This window comes from Somniosus microcephalus, chromosome 17, assembly GCF_052327205.1.
Source record: "Somniosus microcephalus isolate GS21.2 chromosome 17, FLI_Smic_1.0, whole genome shotgun sequence".
Lineage (NCBI taxonomy): Eukaryota > Metazoa > Chordata > Chondrichthyes > Squaliformes > Somniosidae > Somniosus > Somniosus microcephalus.
In genome coordinates, this window is record NC_141003.1 from 58363133 (window position 1) to 58382713 (window position 19581).

Sequence of the window (19581 nt, forward strand, 5' to 3'; positions counted from 1 at the left end):
AATGCCATGGCATCTTTTATGACTAACTGAACAGCTGGGGGGCCTCAGTCTAAAGTTACGTCCAAAAGATAGCACCTTCGACAATGCAACACTCACGGAGTATTACACCGAAGCCTCAGCCAAATTACATGCTGGAGTAGTGCTTGAAACCACAACCTTCTGACTGGAAGGCAATAGTGCTACCCACTAGATCAACAGCACTTGATATACCATGTGGAGAAAGAGTTCTTTCTGGGGGAGGAAGGGAGAAAGAAAGACAGATACTAAGCTCCTTATCTATAATCTTACCCCTACAACAAGCACACCTCTTATTAACAGAAACACAATAGCTTCAGAACATGCAGAAGAATTCAATTATTCTTGCATTAAAAAGAGAGAGGAAATCATTGCAATATTTGTTTGGGAATCAATTTTCCTTTAAAATTATCAGAATTTGTTGGGGGGGGAAATTGCCCAAGTCCCTGCATTTGCAATATTCAAGATTCAACACATTCAGTTATTGTCATTAATTGCTGCTGAGGAGCTCATTCTTGCAAGTACCAGAGATTTAACTCGGAGAACTACAGCAGTAATCTAGTATCTCACCTAAAAGCTAAACTTACACATTGGCCCTCTATATAATGTTACTGCACGGTCAGTGGAACCATAGCATTTTGAACATTTTTAAGTTTTCCAGATTCCATTGAAATGTACTAGCCTCAAACTTACTATTTTGGGTTTGTTTTTGATTTCATGTATTTCCGCATTATGCTGCCAACCTTAAAATGCCATCCAGTGATTACTGTCCATGATGTCATGCTACAAGTCAATGTTGTGATTGTGTGATTAGCATGTGATGGCCAGATGAGCTCGTTGCTCAAATGGCTGCCACAATTTACAAAACATCACTCGGAAGCATTTGGAATTTTGTCCACACTTTAGGAAGGACGTGAAGGCTTTGGAGAAATTAGAATGGTTCCCAGGATGAGGGATTACAGTTACGTGGATAGACTGGAGAAGCTGGGGTTGTTCTCCTTGGAGCAGAAAAGGCTAAGAGGAAATTTGACAGAGGGTTTTTAAAATCATGAAGGATTTAGATAGATTAAATAAAGAGAAAGTGTTCCCAATGGCTGAAGGGTCGATAACCAGAGGGCACAGATTTAAGGTGATTGGCTAAAGAACCAGAGGTGACATGAGGAAAAACTTTTTTACTCAACGAGTGGTTAGGATTTAGAATGCACTGCTCGATAGGGTGGTGGAAACAGATTCAATAATAGCTTTCAAAAGGGAATTGGATAAATACTTGAAGGAGAATAAATTGCAGGGATATGGGGAAAGAGCCGGGGGGAGTGAGACTAAATGGATTGCTCTTCGCAAGAGCCAGCGCAGACTCGATGGGCCAAATGGCCTCCTTCTGTGTTGTACTATTGTATGAATCTATGAAACAATGAAATAAATAAAAACTTGCATGTATATAGTGCCTTTCATGATCTCAGGACACCCCAGAGTGCTTCATAGCCAATGGAGTAATTGTGAAGTATAGTCACTGTTCTAATCTAGGAAAACACAGCAGCCAATTTGCACACAGCACCCTGCTGCTTATTGCAATAAGGTAAATGACTAGGTAATCTGTTTTTAGTGACGTTAGTTGAGGGAGAAATGTTTACCAGGACACCGGGAGAACATCCCACCCTTCTTCAAATAGTGCAATGGATCTTTTACATCCACCTGAGAGAGCAGACAGCGTCTCAGTTTTAACATCTTATCTGATAGATGGCACCTCTGACATTGCAGCACTCTCTCAGCACTGCACTGAAGTGTCAATCTAGATTATGTGCTCAAGTTTCTGGAGTGGGGCTTTAACCCACAACTTTCTGACTCAGAGGCGAGAGTGCTACCACACGGAGTCAAACCTGACATCTAGACTAAGAGAGTAATTTTCAAGACATCTGCACTGAAATAAGGCGTGTAGATTTGATAATTTATTAAATTATTCTTTTGTCATCCAGTATTTTTAATGTCAGGTGTATGTTTTTGTTAATTAACGCCAAAAATTGATTAGAATCCATCTAGGTATGGATAATTTCCCTTGGTAATAACTAAGCTTGAAAGACAAAGTGCATGACAATTATCTGGTTGACTGCTTAAAAGAGAAGAGAAGTGTCTCTTGATAATGCAGCAAGCTTACCCGGTAAGTAAGTTTAGCAATAAAGATCAGGAAAGTCCCAGGTGCTGGTCTGTGCTGAGTAAACTGACCTCAGCTGCATGGAAAATCAGATAAGGTTCCCGGTCACAATTCCAGCCAGAAGTATGCCTTTTCTTAAATCAATGATAAGGAGATACTGGGTTGCTCCAGTGTCATCAAACAAAAGTGTCCCCTTTTAAAGGGGCACAACTAATAGAAAACTAAATCCTAAAACAAAGGAAACTTCCAACTTAAACAATATTATTGCCCGTGTTCACCAAACCCTTCAGTCGCTGTGGTGCCCACCAGTCGTGGAAGGCCTCAAGTGTACCGACGGACACTGTGTGCTCCTCACAGGGCCGCGGGAAGAGAGGCAGGCAGGCAGCCAGAGTGACCACCCCCATGGGCCGTGCAGCCAGAAGTACATGTGTGGATGTTAGATGAGGACATTTACAGGCCCAAACTTTTCTAGAGCAAATAATGTTTGAATTATCAAGAGTAGACTCTAGTAACTGGTATTGCTCACGGTCAAACTTCAAGCAGGAATAAGGACCGCCTAGGTAATGAAGGACAACTCGAACCTATGAGCTGTAACCTGCTAATACATCAGAAGAGGGAGAGGAGATAATGGGCGAGAAAAAAAAAGTGCAGACCTATGGGTTGAAGGTAGGTTAGTGAGACTTAAATTAAATAGTGAAATGACTATGAGAAGGTTGTAATCTACCTATGCTGGGCTCCTGGGCATCCCATCATTGGAGGCAAATCTTTCAGCAACCTACGCTTTGCTCTGTTGAACTCCCTTCCTAGACCCTGCATCTCACTCGCTAACTGTCTTCAACCCCCTTGAAAACCTTCTCATTCCCTTTGTTAAAACACTGTCAAATGCCGTGGAACATTTTGTACCTTAAAGGCACTATATAAATGCAAGTTGTTGTTATTGTTGTAGCAGTAGATCATACATCTTGTGGATAAACACTAATTGACCTCTAAAATACAGTGCACTAGGAGGCAAAATAAACTCACCAGAATGAATAAAAAGAGTCTACTTCTTCGATGGAAGAATTCAAATTGCCCAGTTTTGGGACATGTTTCTTTTTGGACCACCTAAGAGTAACATTTGTATTTTTCTTAATCAATTGTAGGCAAAACACAATGCAAGACAAATCTCATATACTACAAAAGAAACAAAAATAAATATTGGTATTATAAGGAAGCAGTATTAAACCACATTCAGCAATGTGCAATTGAACAACTAGAAGCTAAATCCAAAATGAGAAAAATACACTGAATAAGGTACGTGAATCATTAGGATTACAAAAACATCTCTAGAATACATGGACAGAGTTCAGAAAACTGTCTGGTGTGCAGTAAACCTGGATTTTGAAATGGGAATGCTGACTGGTCAATGTATGGTATCAAATGTTATAACCTTATCCAAAAATAGAGGAAGGGACAAACAAATTAACTATAAACCAGTGAGTTTAATATCAGTAGAGGCCCAAGGCGGGAGTTTGGCTTTTACATTTTGGGGGGGGGGGGGGGGGGGGGGGCGGAGGGGTGAAGAGCAAATTACCCCAAATTGAAAGGATGGAGCCGAGATTGAGAGTCTAGGTAAATGGATCAATTAGCACGCTCTTTCCACCCCACCCTCCACAAACCAGCAAATCTTGTAATACTAGTTCTATTTTTGCAACATTACATTTACACCATTTCAGTTTTATCCATGTTTATGTGAATGCAACAAAGCTGTTTGAATCTACAGACATGATCAAATTACAGTGCAATATAATCACATCTGCTCAAGAGCAGATTGCCAGTCAGAAGGTCCTTCTGGACATATTGCTGTCTCAGTTATAAAGTTGCTGCTGGCTGGCTCCGAATTATGAATTTTCACGTCTGATATTGAGCTGTGCATTGCAGGATTTAAAACGACATCTGTTATCCAACCAGTCGCAGCTAAAATAAGGAGAGTTGTGAATATGGTGCAGGCACAAAGCCACGACAGTGTTCTCACTAGAACTCCAAAGAGATTGCTTTTCAAAGATGTCAAACGCAGCGTAATTGCATATACCAAATAGGAGCAGAAGCGTGATTTTTTTCATGCTCCTTTAAATAAATTTGCTCACTTCCTAGAAGATTCCAAGTTCTCTCATTAACTATATTAGAAGGAAAAGGAATACACAAATGATAGGTCAACATTAAGGCCATTAGGTCAAGATGTGCATAGATTAATCCAATTGGCTAATGAGCTGTAGTCCGGGAGTCATTTAATCTACTGAATGCACTCAAATGATTATTGTTTACATTAGGAATAGTGCAAAACTAGGCATTAAAATGCCAAAATACACTGAGAAAGTTCAAAGCTATTGTCATAAATCAGCTTGACCAAATTGGAACACACTCTCGTCAGCCGTGTAGCTTTTATCCAATTGTATAAATCAGTGCGACAACTGGATAAATGTTTCGGAAATTGTGATAAGGAATTACTAACACGTAAACCTTCCACTGTGAACACAATCTGCAACTCCCAACAGCTCTAACAATCTGTCACAATGTAACAAGAGCACAACTTCCTAACGGTAACTCTTCAAATGAAATTTACTGTTCTCACCGAAATGGAGCTAGCTACCTTGCATTAAGATTTAATGCTATTGCATTAAGATTTAATTCCTATTTTTAAAAAGCCGCATGTGTGATTTGTGAAAGCAATATATTTTGATATTCAGAAGTGCACATTTTGGCTTGGGCTGTTACTGTTTAATTCAACTTGCTCTCCTCTACTCGTGCGACAGATCTATTCATGGAAAAGTAAGTCATTGCTGAGATTTCAACATGTTCAAACTTTCCACAGTAGAGTATTTGGAGATTGCCCCCTCACCTGGCATTCCGTTCAAAAGCTGCCAAAAACACCTCAATGAAGTTCTCTTTTGCCTCACTTTTAGAAGGTACTGCATTGTCAAATGTAGGATCTACGCTGTCAAATGCTCGGCGTTTCAAGGGATCTGACAGTATTTCATTGGCTGAAATATTAGGAAAAATGCCGTTAATGAATGGAATAGTGCACGTCCCTTCCCAACAGTAGGTACAACCCACCCAACAAATGAAATTAGCCACATTTAAATCCCTCCCCATCACTTTTAAAGTTCAAATATAATTTGAAACTTTTCACAAATTAAACAGTTTTCTACATTACAGCAGGGGGTTTAAAAAAATCAACATCACATTCATTTTAAACAATAAAATAAAGGACATTTGCACACAGTTTACTTACAATTCACACACTAGTACAATTCTCACCTTTTGTAATACATGTAAAGTAGTCATTGTCCCCTTCACCTATCTGTTCTCCTGCCGCTTTCCTTTTGTCAGGATGATGTTTCAATACCATCGTTTTATCTGAAAGAGAATATGGTGGCTTAAAATTGATCTCCGTTGCGCCTGTTTAAATACATTTCTGAGCAAGTCCTGTTTTTAACATTCAGCTTGGTGGAGAGTGCATTTACAATCCTGAATGAATCGAGTCCCCATGGTCTGTACAAAGGCTGCCATGAGATCAGTCATGCACTCGCCAGGAGGGATTAGGTACCCTTTCTATATGTACTCAGTTTGGTTTCCAGTCTAATATGTATTATTCATTTCTTAACTCCCTCAACTTAGTGGCATGCAGAGATCTTAACTCCATGGGCACCACTCATACATAGCTAGCTCTTTACAGAGCTTTTAGATATTATCTCCACGAGAAATAACTAGTATTTTTTATAGTTTTAAAATGTTGGCAAACCAGTGACTTGACAGATTTGGGCTTGTGCGTGCATGCGCGTATGTAGAAACAAAATATTTATTTTTGTTTCAAGTACAGTAAACTCTTTCTTATCCGGCACCTATGGGACCAGGGTGGTGCCGGTTGATGAAAAATTCTGGGTAACAGAGAGGTATACCTACCACCGTGCTGCTTTTCCACTCACCATCACCACTGACTAACTCGGCCACCGCGGGAGACTCGGACTCGGCAAAACGAGTGCTGGATGGATTCGGCAAAATTATCGGTTATTGAGGTGTTGTTTTGTATTGAGATATATCTATTTTGCCGGTTATTAAAGTATTCCGGATGATAAAGTGCCGTTTAAACAAGAGTTTACTGTAGTACTTGAATCATTGAGAGTCCCACATTGGTAATCTTTTGGGAATATTTGTTTAAAGTATGGGTTTTCAAACATCGATCCATGGACCCCTAGATTCTATACGTGGATGATTCACAAAGCTAAACCTTTGTCCACCTAGGGCCAGACATACTGCATGTTACTAGCATGCTATTTCTGCTGCTTTACATTAATCATTAAAAAAAGTAGCAGCAATGATTGAATATCACTGTTTTTCTTTAGGTAGCTGACACTGCGTTTTGACAGTTACGTCAGGGAGGCCCTTGGGCTTGTGCTAATATTTAAAAGGGAGTCGCACACACAATAAAATTTGAAAACTGCTGGTTTAAACATGAATGCTGATGACATCACTGGGATCCTAGCTTGAAAGAATCAATGCTGGATGATTCCTGGGTTGATGACTATATCCCCAATGACAATAAGCCTGATCGAGCTAAAATTCCTTTAAGTGATACTGCCAGTGAGGTCACCAATTACAAAATTAAAATGTATATTTTTTTTTACCCCAAGTCTTGCTGGTGAGATTCTCTCTAATTCAAATTGCTGTTGCTGGGCTGCTTATGTTTCATCCACTTTAGATAATGCTACAAAGGTAAATTTACTTAATTGCCTTCAAGTAAAAAGGACTACCGTATAGAATTATGAAATAAATAATGCCTACAAATGATATTATTTACAGCCAATAAAGTTTTCGAAAGCAAGGCTTGAAAGGTTACTGTCTTCATGAAATGAGGCCAAACCCACAACAGAATGACCCAAAAATTGCTGTCTAAATAACAGCGCTCGCTGTTATGTATGTGCAAATACCACAGCAACTTCTGGCGAGGGCAGATGCGCAATTAAATGTGGAAATCCAAAAGTTGTTGTCCGGGATGTGCCGCTCTACCATTAGCTTTGCGAAAACGGCATCTCACTGTCTGTGTCACCATTCAAATGCATTGAGTGGCGTGAAGTTCCTGTACTTGCATGGTAGATACAAACTAAACTCGCTACAGAAAGTTAGGGCTTGTCCATTTCAGTCTAAGTACCCTTTAATTACTGCCAGTCAACCTCTCTGGCACTGAAAATTAACTATTACAAGTGTGGAGTCTCATTCCTTCAAGATTTTAAATGTTGTTGTTGATTTTCTTTCTGTCTCTTTTTTCCTCTCTCTTAATCCAGTCTTTCTTTCTCTCTATTTCTTTCTCTGTACCTGATTTGACATTGAATTCACCCACTCTAACTTACACCTCCTTGTTCAGACCATGCGCTGTTCATTTCACAATCCTTCAATCTGATTGGTTAAGGAGATACACAGTTGCTTGCCCTGTTCATTTAGATCCCAGATGCCCTGTAGAGGGGCGCTGTTTTCATCTCGCATTTCCAGCAACTTGCAATGCAAAGGTATCGCCAACGTTAAACGGACATTGGAACGTCTAACAACGGGCACCGTACGCTGGCCTGCCACAGCAATTTTTGGGCCAATAACATCAAGTACATAAAAATGTGTTACTGCGTCACTTTCACATAATGTTGTTATATCAAAATGAATGTACGACTGTTCTCCCCTCCCCCGAAATAGCAAAGGGTTGACAAAGCATTTTCATAATCACATTTCAAGTCTTTGCATATAGACCAAGTCCAATAAAAAATACATTTTGATTGACAAATCTAAATTCCTTGAAACATACATCAATAATGATGTAAGAATAAGAGGGACTCAAAGGGAGTGAATTATTCAGATCAGAAAAATACTTACGTGCAGATTTGATTTGCCTCTGTGTTGCTTTATACCTCAACTGTGCTAGCCCAAGAACTGCATAATGATCTTGATTCTATAAAAAAGGTACAAAAATCAACTATCAAATTAACAATGAAAGAAATAGAGAGAGGGACAGCTCAGATTAACTATAAACCATGACACGCCACTCCATTCCACTCTCAGTCCAGGATGAGTTGCTGGCATTTAATAGCTTTTTATTTACCTCATGATTTACAAGCCAACAGAAATTTTTACGACCTTCGCTGCTATACTGAAAATATTTCTCCAAGATATTGTGCATTTCCAGGGCCTTGACTGTACAAGTGTCTTCAACCAAACCTTATCATCTTAACAGCAGAGGAAATAAAAGCCAGATTGCTTCACATTTCATACTTTCACAAATGGTTATGTTATTAAAAGCTTGTTAAGTAGAAGCTAATTGGCATTCCCTATCTCCAATCCATCCTAGTGATCTTGCATCCTTTTGGGTCCTATCAAACTAATTGGTGCTTAAAGTCACGTGCTGTTAGTAGCTTATTCCAAACAGTGGAAGGGATCATATTCAGTTAAGTATAGATATATTTACAAACATCTGGTTTGAGTATTTTTTTAAATAAATAAAACACATGCGTTTTCTTTGCTGCAGAGCCCCTTCTCCCTTCCTGCTAGGTTGCTCCACGCAGAGAGCGTGCCGTGCATCATGGAATGGTTCCACTGAAAACAGGAGTCACAACTTTGGGTAGGTACGAGAATTATCCAGAAGAAACCATACTAGCAAGTGGGGATAAAGGGAAGAAAGAAACTGGAAATATCATGCTAGGAAAAGGCAATGTGTTAGATCAAGATTGAGATATGTAAAATAATATATTAATGGCAAAAATAAAGAAAGAAAAGACTTGCATTTCTATAGCGCCTTTCATGACCACCGGACATCTCAAAGCACTTTACAGCCAATGAAGTACTTTTGGAGTGTAGTCACTGTTGTAATGTGGGAAACGCGGCAGCCAATTTGCACACAGCAAGCTCCCACAAACAACAATGTGATAATGACCAGATAATGTTTTTTTTGGTTATGTTGATTGAGGGATAAGTATTGACCAGGACACCGGGGATAACTCCCTTGCTCTTTGAAATAGTGCCTTGGAATCTTTTACAACCACTTGTGAGAGCAGACGGGGCCTCGGTTTAACGTCTCATCCGAAAGACAGCACCTCCGACAGTGCAGCACTGCCTCAGCACTGCACTGGAGCGTCAGCCTAGATCTATGTGCTCAAGTCCCTGGAGTGGGACTTGAAGCCACAACCTGCAGACCCAGAGGCGAGTGTGCTACCAACTGAGCCACAGCTGACATTAAATAATATTTAAAAGTATGTGGCAGGTTAATAAGGAGGTTCAAAAAATTATATAGGTGTAATAATTGATCAAACAGTCAAATTGTTATCATTGCCCAGGGCAGCAGTTACAAAGGCAAATAGGAACCTAGGAACAGGAGTTGGCCAGTCAGCCCCTCGGCCTGTTCCACCATTCAATGAGATCATGACTGATCTGAATCTTAACCCATCCACCGGTCTTGTCTCCATATCCCTCAATACCCTTGGCTAGAAAAATCTATTGATCTTAAGTTTAAAATGATTAATTGAGCTCGCATTTGTAGCTTTTTGTGGGCGAGAGTTCCACACTGCCACCACGCTTTGCGTGAAGAAGTGTTTCCTAACTTCTCTCCTGAATGGCCTGGCTCGGATTTTAAAGTTACGTCCCCTTGTCCGAGACTCCCCACCAGTAAAAAACGTTTCTCTCTATCTGCCCTATTAATTCCTTTCAAAATCTTAAAAACTTCAATCAATTCACCTCTTAACCATCTATATTCTGGGGAATACAAGCCAAGTTTATGTAACCTCACCTCATAATTTAACCCGTGGAGCTCTGGTAACATTCTGGTGAATCTGCGCTGTTTTCCTTCCATGGCCAATATATCCTATCAAAGGTGCAGTGCCCAGAACTGTACACAGTACTCTAGCTGTGGTCTAACCAGGGCTTTGTATAGCTGTAGCAAATCTTTCTCCCCATTTTATTCTACCCCTCTAGATATATAGACGAACATTCCATTAGCCTTTTTGATTATTTTTTGTACCTGACCACTATATTAATTATTATTTGAGTAATCTGTCTACATGGACCCCTAAATCTCTTTGGACTGCCACTGTTCCTAGCTTTTCACTACATTATTTGTAAAATACTCAGATCTATCCTTTTTTGGTCCAAAGTGGATAACCTTACACTTACCCACGTTAAAATCCATCTGCCACAGTTTTGCGCAATCACTTAATCTATCAATATCTCTTTGTAATTTTATGCTCCCATCTACACTACTTACTATGCCACCAATCTGTGTGTCTTTGGCAAATTTGAATATATGGCTCTCTATTATGTTATCTAAGTCATTAATAAATACAGTGAATAGTTGAGGCCCCAGCACAGATCCTTGTGGGACACCACTAGTCACTTCCTTCCAATTCGAGTACATACCCATTATTCCTACTTTGTCTTCTACCGCCGAACCAATCTCCAAACCAGGTCAATAATTTGCCTTCAATTCCACGAGCTTCAATTTTAGCTAACAGTCTCTTATGTGGAACCTTATCGAATGCCTTCTGGAAGTCCATATAAACTACATCCATGTTTGGGGTACATAAATACCATCCATAGAATTACAACTTTATAATGTATTAGTACGGTCTTATGTACAGTTTCTCTCTCCAGATGCTGCCTGACCTGCTGAGTGTTTCCAGCATTTTCTGTTTTTATTTCTTATGTGCAGTAAAGTGTCCAGTTATGGTCACCAGACTTACAAAAGCTGGGGTAACAACAAAGATTCAGGAAGCTACATCTATTCTCATTGGCAAGTATGCTTTTGGGGTGAGACAAAAAAAGTACAATCTGAGGTTTTAAAAGAATGAAAGAAGTTAATAAAGATGGATATAGAGGTATTTTATGCTAAGGATTGCATTGGCCAAGCCAGGGCTATAAGGCAAAGAGTCAGAGTGGGTCAAGAAATACGAAGCAAGCTGAATAGATTAGGAATGCAAAAGCACATTCACACTCTTACAGTTATGTGTTATGTAACTTGAAGATTATCTTTGGTAGGCAGAGATTTTAAATACTACCATTAGAACAATGTTTAACAAATCAATGCATACCTTCCAGTCCTTTGGGTCAAGTGTTTTCAGCAATGGATATTCCTCTATTTGTAATTCCTCATCTTCTGATTCAGATGATGATTCTTTCTCATCTTCCAGCTCATGAAAGGAGGCCGACACATTCCTCGCCTGTCGCTTCAAGAGTGCTTCAAACCATCTTCCAACTGGTTCCACCGGACATAGCACAGAAGCTGGAAGTAAAAAGAACTTGCCTGAAAAGGTCTTGCTACATATATTCTTATTCAACCAATCTCAAAGGAAACTTTAAAAACTGACATTCCAGTTGAAAGCTCGGGAAATTAACTTTGTGCTATGCATAATTTAACAGCTATACATACAAATATTACAAAATGCCTTTCTTTATAATGAGGAACTGTCAATCCAAGGTCAAGGACCAAAGTTCATAGTGTAGGATACCACCAAATTTGAATAGAGTAATAGAGATTAAATCAGGAAATAGTGATTACCCAAAGCTTGGATTTTTAAAGCCTAATGAATGCAGGAAGCAAAGATTGAGGGAGGCAAGAGTTCTCTGGTTTTGAAGTCCAGAGGAACAATGAGTTACTGTAGGGGACAGTGAATGATGTCAACATAGTGGCCCTGATTTTGTGTTAAGAATAACGGTGAGGCTAACAGCACTCACCATTATCATGGGGTAAATTGGACAGCAACTTCCAGAATCCACACATGCGCAGTTAAAGGCAGAAATCCAGAAGTTGCCGTCTGCTTTACCCTGTTCCTCTGCAACCTTCACTACACTGGTAACCTCGCCAATAGACTCGGCATTGAAATCCATGTAAGGGCGTGAGGTTGCTGTACTGGGAATCAGGGGACAAACTCTCCACTGGCTGGAGTCACACCTAGCACAAAATAAGATGGTTGTAGTGGTTGGAGATCAATCATCTCAGACCAGGACATCGCTGCAGGAGTTCCTCAGGGCTGTGTCCTAGGCCCAACCATCTTCAGCTGCTTCATCAATGACCTTCCCTCCATCACATGATCAGAAGTGGGGATGTTCGCTGATGACAGCACAACGCCTCAGATAATGAAGCAGTCCATGCCCGCATGCAGCAAGACCTGGATGACATTCAGGCTTGGGCTGATAAGTGGCAAGTAACATTTGTGCCACACAAGTGCCAGGCAATGACTATCTCCAACAAGAGAGCGTCTAACCACCATCCCTTGACATTCAACGGTATTACCATCGCCGAATCCACCAACATCAACATCCTGGGGGTCATCGTTGACCAGGAACTTAACTGGACCAGCCACACAAATACTGTCTCTACAAGAGCAGGTCAGAGACTGGGTATTCTGTGGCAAGTGTCTCACCTCCTGACTCCCCAAAGCCTTTCCACCATCTACAAGGCACAAGTAAGGAGTGTGATGGAATACTCTCCACTTGCCTGGATGAGTGCAGCTCCAACAACACTCAAGAAGCTCGACACCATACAGGACAAAGCAGCCTGCTTGATTGGCACCCTATCCACCACCTTAAACATTCACTCCCTCCACCTCCGGCGTATCGTAGCTGCAGTGTGTACCATCTACAAAATGCACTGCAGCAACTCGCCAAGCCTTCTTCGACACTGCCTCCAAACCCACGACCTCTACCATCTAGAAGGACAAGGGCAGCAGGCGCATGGGAACAGCACCACCTCCAAGTTCCCCTCCAAGTCACACACCATCCTGACTTGGAAGTATTTTGCCGTTCCTTCATTGTCGCTGGTCACAATCCTGCAACTCCCTCCCCAACAGCACTGTGGGAGTACCTTCACCACACGGACTGCAGCGGCTCACTGCCACCTACTCAAGGGTAATTAGGGATGGGCAATAAATGCTGGCCTTGCCAGTGACGCCCACATCCCAGGAACGACAAGAAAATGTACCCACTAAACACGCCAGAAAAAGTTAGGGTTGGTGCATTCAGATGCAAGTGAATTTTTAAAGGCATGGTAAGTCTTAATTATTGCCAAACAACCTCTCTGGCACTGAAAGTTTAATTTCACAAGTGTGAAGTTTCATTCCTTCAAATTTTACTTAGAGCAGATTTTTTTTTTAATTAAATTTTTTTTTTAAACCTTTTCTTTCTCTTTTATCGCTCTCTCTCAATCCCATTTTTCTTTACCTCTCTTTATTTCGCTTTCTGTACATGAGTTTACAATGAATTAAATATTCTAATTTATACTTCCTGGTTTAGCCTCTGTGTGTCTCAGTGAGGACTCTTCAATCTGACGCTGTTGCTTGTCCCGCTCACACACACACACACACCACAGGTCCCCTGTAGAGGGCGCTGCGCTGGACCACGCGCCCGATGATGGCAAATTGCTGCTCAAAAACCCGTGAAAAGTCTGTGGGCAGCTGCCAAGCGTAGCAAGCGCCGTTGCTTCACCACTGACCGCAAAATCCGGGCCAATGTCTAACCCAAGAATTAGTACACTACTGCAATGCCCCATCACCAGATACTTCTTAAACTTAAACTGGAGTTTACTGAACCCAAGACAAAATACACTACTATAACATCTCAGGCATAAAACTCAAACAGGAGTTACGGCTGCTCTCCCAAGTTATGTAGCTTAACTTCTCCGTGCAGAGACTGTGCTTGATTTTTTTGTTGTTGCTGGAGGTACATTTTTACAGAATACTGAAACCTAGCTCTCTGAAAGATGTATTTTCAGACTAAGTCTTGGTAGCCAAGACCAAATCTTCATCAGGGTTCCTTCAATTTCTAAAACAAAACAAATTAGCATACTACATTTACGCCTGTTTGGGGAATGTAATAAATGTTAGCATTTCATTTAGGTATCACACTAGAGCACATTGACAAAGAACCCAAATTTCAGTTCTAGAGCCCCAAACACCAGTGTAATTTCTAAATTTAGTCTATAGCCGTGTTATTTTCTTAGATACAGTAGATTGGCAATAGGTTAACCAGTAATAAACTCGAGAGCAGTTGTTCCATAGCATTCAGTAGTAGTGGCTACAATATGCAATGGTGGTGGAAAGTTAGTACTTTCAATCAGAAGTTCTCAGTACTTGAACAATGAATGGATATTTTGACTTTTTTTGTCCGTATAACCAACATGACAGAACTCCTATGTACAGATGTGCTCAAATGATTATATACTACTTTAGGAGTAGTTTATTGGTATTTTCACAGAATTAAGTTCTCAGTTACTGTTCAACCATGGCTCGGTGTTCTGCTCACCTTCGCCACCGAGTCTGAAGGTTGGAATAAACGGCTCTTTTTCCGAGTGGCAGGCAGTGACTAGTGGGGTACCGCAGGGATCGGTCCTAGGACCCCAGCTATTCACAATATATATAAATGATCTAGACGAGGGAACTAGATGTAACATCTCCAAGTTTGCAGACGACACAAAGCTGGGTGGGCATGTGTGCTGTGAGGAGGATGCCGAGAAACTCCAGTATGATTTGGACAGGTTGGGTGATTGGGCAGAAGCATGGCAGATGCAGTATAATGTGGATAAATGCGAGGTTATCCACTTTGGTAGCAAAAACAGGAAGGCAGATTATTATCTGAACGGCAATAGATTGGGAGAAGGGGAAGTGCAACGAGACCTGGGTGTCCTTGTGCACCAGTCGCTGAAGGTAAGCATACAGGTGCAGCAGGCGGTTAAGAAGGCAAATGGTATGTTGGCCTTCATGGCGAGAGGGTTCGAGCGCAGGAACAAGGATGTCTTGCTGCAGTTGTACAGGGCCTTGGTGAAACCACACCTTGAGTATTGTGTGCAGTTTTGGTCGCCTTATCAGAGGAAGGATGTTCTTGCCATGGAGGGAGTGCAGCGAAGACTCACCAGACTGATACCTGGGATGGCAGGAATGACGTACGAGGAGAGATTGGGTCGATTGGGCTTATGCTCACTGGAGTTTAGAAGGATGAGAGGGGATCTCATTGAAACTTATAAAATTCTAATAGGACTAGACAGACTAGATGCAGGAAGGATGTTCCTGATGGCGGGGGAGTCCAGAACCAGGGGTCACAGTCTAAGGATAAGGGGTAAGCCATTTAGGACTGAGATGAGGAGGAATTTCTTCACCCAGAGAGTGGTGAACCTGTGGAATTCTCTACCACAGAAGGCAGTGGAGGCCAAATCATTAAATATATTCAAGAAGGAGTTAGATATATTTCTTAAGGCTAAAGGGATCAAGGGATATGGGGAGAAGGCAGGGACAGGGTACTGAATTTGGATGATCAGCCATGATCACATTGAATGGCGGAGCAGGCTCGAGGGGCCGAATGGCCTACTCCTGCTCCTATCTTCTATGTTTCTATGTTTGTGGGTTCAAGCCCCCCTCCAGAGATTTGAGTGCATAATCTAGACTGACGCTTCAATGTATTACTGAGGGAGTGTTGCACTGCCAGAGGTATTATCTTTCAGATGAGATGTTAAGCCAATGCCTGTCCTTTGTGATGATATTGTAAAAAGATCCCTTTGCACTTCGAAGAGGAGCAGGGAGGTTTTCCTGGTGTCCTTACTAATAGTTATCCCTCAACCAAGCATCACTAGAACATCGAGTTCAACAACTTCAGATCATGACCTCTGCCCCCATTTTTCAGATGGCAGCTGTTGATGTTTCTGCCATTCCCATTTACACCTCTTCTAGACCCATCTTTTGGTTTCTTTACTTGTCCCATTACCACCTCCTTTTGCCTTGTACAATCATACCTTTTGTCATTTAACCTCTCCTGCCCTCCACCCTATCACAGACCTTCCCTTTTGTTCTTTCCTTCCCCTTTCCTTGCTTAAAACCCGTTACATCTCTAACTTTAAGGTCTGACGAAGGGTCATTGACCTGAAACGTTAACTCTGTTTCTCTCTCCGAAGATGCTGCCTGACCTGCTGAGTATTTCCAGCATTTTCTGTTCAGATTTCAGATTTCCAGCATCCGCAGTATTTTGCTTTTGTATCAAACAGTTTGATTGGACATTTAGCTCATTGCAGTTTGTGGGATCTTGCTGTGTGTAAATTGGCTGCTGCGTTTCCCAACATTACAACAATAACGACACTCCTAAAGTAATGAATTGACTGTGAAGCGCTTTGGGATATCCTCATCTACTGCTATATAAATGCAAGTTATTTGTTTCTTCACTGCTTTACAGCTCAATGGCCTGACAGTGAATCTTTGCATTTCACAGATATAGGAGGCTCAGCATTGTTAAATAACCTGTTGGAATGTTACAGGAGCGGCTGGGGCTTAGCATCGGAAAAGGGCAAACCTGAATATTAGATATCCATGTGAGCAGACTTATGTGTAAAGGAGCTCTTTCGTATTGATCCAAGTGTTTTCTATGAAGCAAAGAGCAGTGGTGTTTAAAACTACTTTAGAAAGATTACTGAAGGCAGATAATTAAAACTGTACCAGCATTTAAAATGAAACCTACAAAACATAACCCACATTTTTAGTAAAAGTTATTAAAAAATCTCTACAGAAGATGCCATTACAAGAAGCAATTGCCATGTTGCTAATGTAGCCTTATTGATCAAGAATTTTAGAAACCTTCAATGGTAGCTGCCGTGTGCCTGTAGGCTTGTGCAGACTATTTTTAATATAGTCTTATTAGAAAAGCTGTTTGCTGCATAGCTCAGCAAGGGGACCGAAAAAAAGTGGTAAATTAGGTCACTGCATTTTAATTAGCTCAGTTCCTGTTTATCTACTAATTGTTCCAATCCATGATACAGTACTTAATATTCCCAATGGAAATTCACAGGGTAGGATTTATAATAATTATTGACCAGCCAGATATTTACTGTAAGGTTAAGTGTACATCACATCATACTCAGTTTTGATGCAAAAAAATACCAATTGTAAATCCTTGTTATTAAATTGTTTTCATTGTGAACATTCTCTCAATTAACCTATTATTCAAGGGGCAAAGCAATTTACAAATTTATTTAAGGAAATAAATTGCAAAGATCACAAGATAATTTAGCCCATCTTAGTTCATCTGTACAGCCTCCTCTGCTGCTCCCTCCGCCTACTCGTCCCCGCTGCTGCTAACCTTCGCCTTCGTCACCCCCATTACTCTGCACTTCCTTCCTCCATCTCCCTCACCACCCTTTCCCATCTCATCTCTTGCATTTTTCAGCTCAGGTTCTGTCAAATTGGAGTTTATGAACAGTGCAGGATGAGAGAGCAAGGCAGATACTGGAGAAATCAAGCCCAGAGGTGACAAAAAGCATGGATGGTGGTTTCAACAGCGGAGAGTCCGAGCGTAGGGAGGAGGTGAGCAGTGTAGGGAGGAGGTGAGCAATGTTGCAGATGTAGAAGTGAGCGGTCTTGGTGGTGGAAAGGATGTGGGGTTTGAAGCTCAGCTCTGGGTCAAGCAGGATTCCAAGATTTCACAAAGTCTGGTTCATCCTGAGAAAGTGGGGTGGAGTCTGTGGCAAATGAGAAAACTTTACAACAGGAATTCAAGACAATGACTTTGGTCTTCCTAATATTCAGTTAGTAGCTTTACCCTTAGTCTTTCTTCATCCATCACCATTCTTGGCCCATCTTCTCTGATCTCAAAAAGAACACTTACAAATCGGCTCCCTTTCTAAAGCTGTTTCTAAGAAACTGCTTCTTTTGTAAAACCTATTTTCCCGTCAACATCAACTCTCTATAAAGCCCGTGTCCAACCAAGAATTGAATAATGGCCCCATCCATGAAAAACTCTTCCAGTTCCTCTCTCGCAATCCCGGAAAGGATACAAGGAAAAGCTGGTCATCTGATAGTTGATCTTTCTCCTGCCTCCAGCCTCCAACTTCTCATCATCGCAAGCGTTCATCTCTTTTCTACTTTAGCAACACTACTGTGATCAGCGTTCCTCTGAAATTTTTTCTCGTTCCTTTGAAGCTCCAAGTATGCTCATTTTCAAGCTTCTCTGCCCCCGCACATCCTTACTGTATTGAAATCAAGACTCATTGGACAGTCTCCTACACCAACTCATTCTTTTCCAAAACCTCAAAATTGTGGAACTTCTCACCTCTCCCTTTCTTTACTTCAATAATCTTTAGCTTTTCAAAGTCAAGCTTGGCATCAAGCGATTTCCTCTTCTGTCTTACTCTTTCCAACTGTGGTGATTTTCTCCACTAGGGGCCTTGGAACTTTATCTTATTTTCTCAATATTTTAAAGCAATATGTTCAACTATTCCGTATTGATTAAAATTGGAATGATATTCACACAAATGGCAAGCTTTAACAATTAGAATGCCTCAAAAGTGAATATGTTCAGTTTAATAAGTTATTTCTATGTTATCAATAATTTGAATTTATTACATTTACCCCTAGAGTTCTTATAATACCCGGGTTGAAACACACCTTTAGTTCCTCCCATTGCATTTTGAAAGCAACAATATTTTGTTTCATTTAACCATCCCTTGGTACTGCAAAATTTATCACAAGGCGGCATGAAGTGCCTTTCAGACACTGATCGCCACCAGTCTCGTTGGAGTTTCCAGTCCCATGAAGACCAACAAATAATCTGCAAACTACATTACCGCGGTCTTGGATGAACATCCTAAAGGTCGAGCAACTTATCATGTTTCACAACTTGGTAGTTTAAATCACTTGTTAAAAATTAAAGCCAAGCTACAGAGAATCGGGCCCCCCGGGAGCGCCAGATCCGGCAGCATGCAAGGGTAGGAGTGCGCACTGTCAGCCTTACATTGTGACTTTACTTTGATCTCTCGGTCTGCCGGCTCTCGGGGGACAGACAAGAACGGGTGTTCCCTCTCCCCTTTCTCGGCGCAAACTCTTACCTGGCAGGGGCTTACAGACGGCAGTGGCTAGGCCCGGCTGCGCCTCGCACAGCATCGTCAACTTGCTCACACTCCCCGGTCACAAGCACTGTTCGCGGGACCATGAAAACCGCCGCCAGCCCAACGAGTCGCCCTCCCGCTCGCCAGCGCTCCGGCTCAGTAACGCTGAGAACAGCCGCCGCCGCCGGCTCCGCATGGACGCAACAACCGGCCGGCTGCGCTCACACAAACACTTCCGGGGCACGCTCCACCCCCTCCCCGTGCAACAGCTGAACCAGTCTAGCCAACTACTGGGGAATGCAAACAAACGTTCCGGGCAGCAATCCGCCGGCTGCATGCTACAGTAATACTGCTGGGAATGACAGAATTGCGCTTTTAACGTAGAATAACACCCCAAGGCGCTTCACAGACACAAATTGACACCCAACCAAAGGAGGATGGGGTGACTGATAGCTTGGTCAGAGGTTTTAAGGGGAGTGGGTCAAAAGAGGAGAGAGAGGTACAGAGGTTTAGGGCCTAGACGACTGAAAGCACGCTGGGCAATGGTGGGGCA

At 41.6% G+C, this 19581-nt stretch overlaps 1 protein-coding gene across 2 annotated transcripts in view; it reads right to left on the bottom strand.

The window, feature by feature from the left end:
- Positions 1–19291, bottom strand: part of dnajc2 (DnaJ (Hsp40) homolog, subfamily C, member 2) — a 40496-nt gene extending 21205 nt beyond the window's left edge. The window contains exons 1-6 of one of the 2 annotated variants that reach the window (XM_086010432.1): positions 19029–19291; positions 11263–11453; positions 8063–8138; positions 5462–5560; positions 5043–5184; positions 3188–3268 (exon numbers count right to left, since the gene is read on the bottom strand). In XM_086010432.1, the coding sequence (XP_085866558.1) occupies positions 3188–3268; positions 5043–5184; positions 5462–5560; positions 8063–8138; positions 11263–11453; positions 19029–19083 (644 nt within the window). In that variant the 5' untranslated portion in view covers positions 19084–19291. The remainder of the gene's footprint in view (positions 1–3187; positions 3269–5042; positions 5185–5461; positions 5561–8062; positions 8139–11262; positions 11454–19028) is intronic. The other variant, XM_086010433.1, reaches the window with a different exon arrangement.
- Positions 19292–19581: the final 290 nt, after the last annotated feature.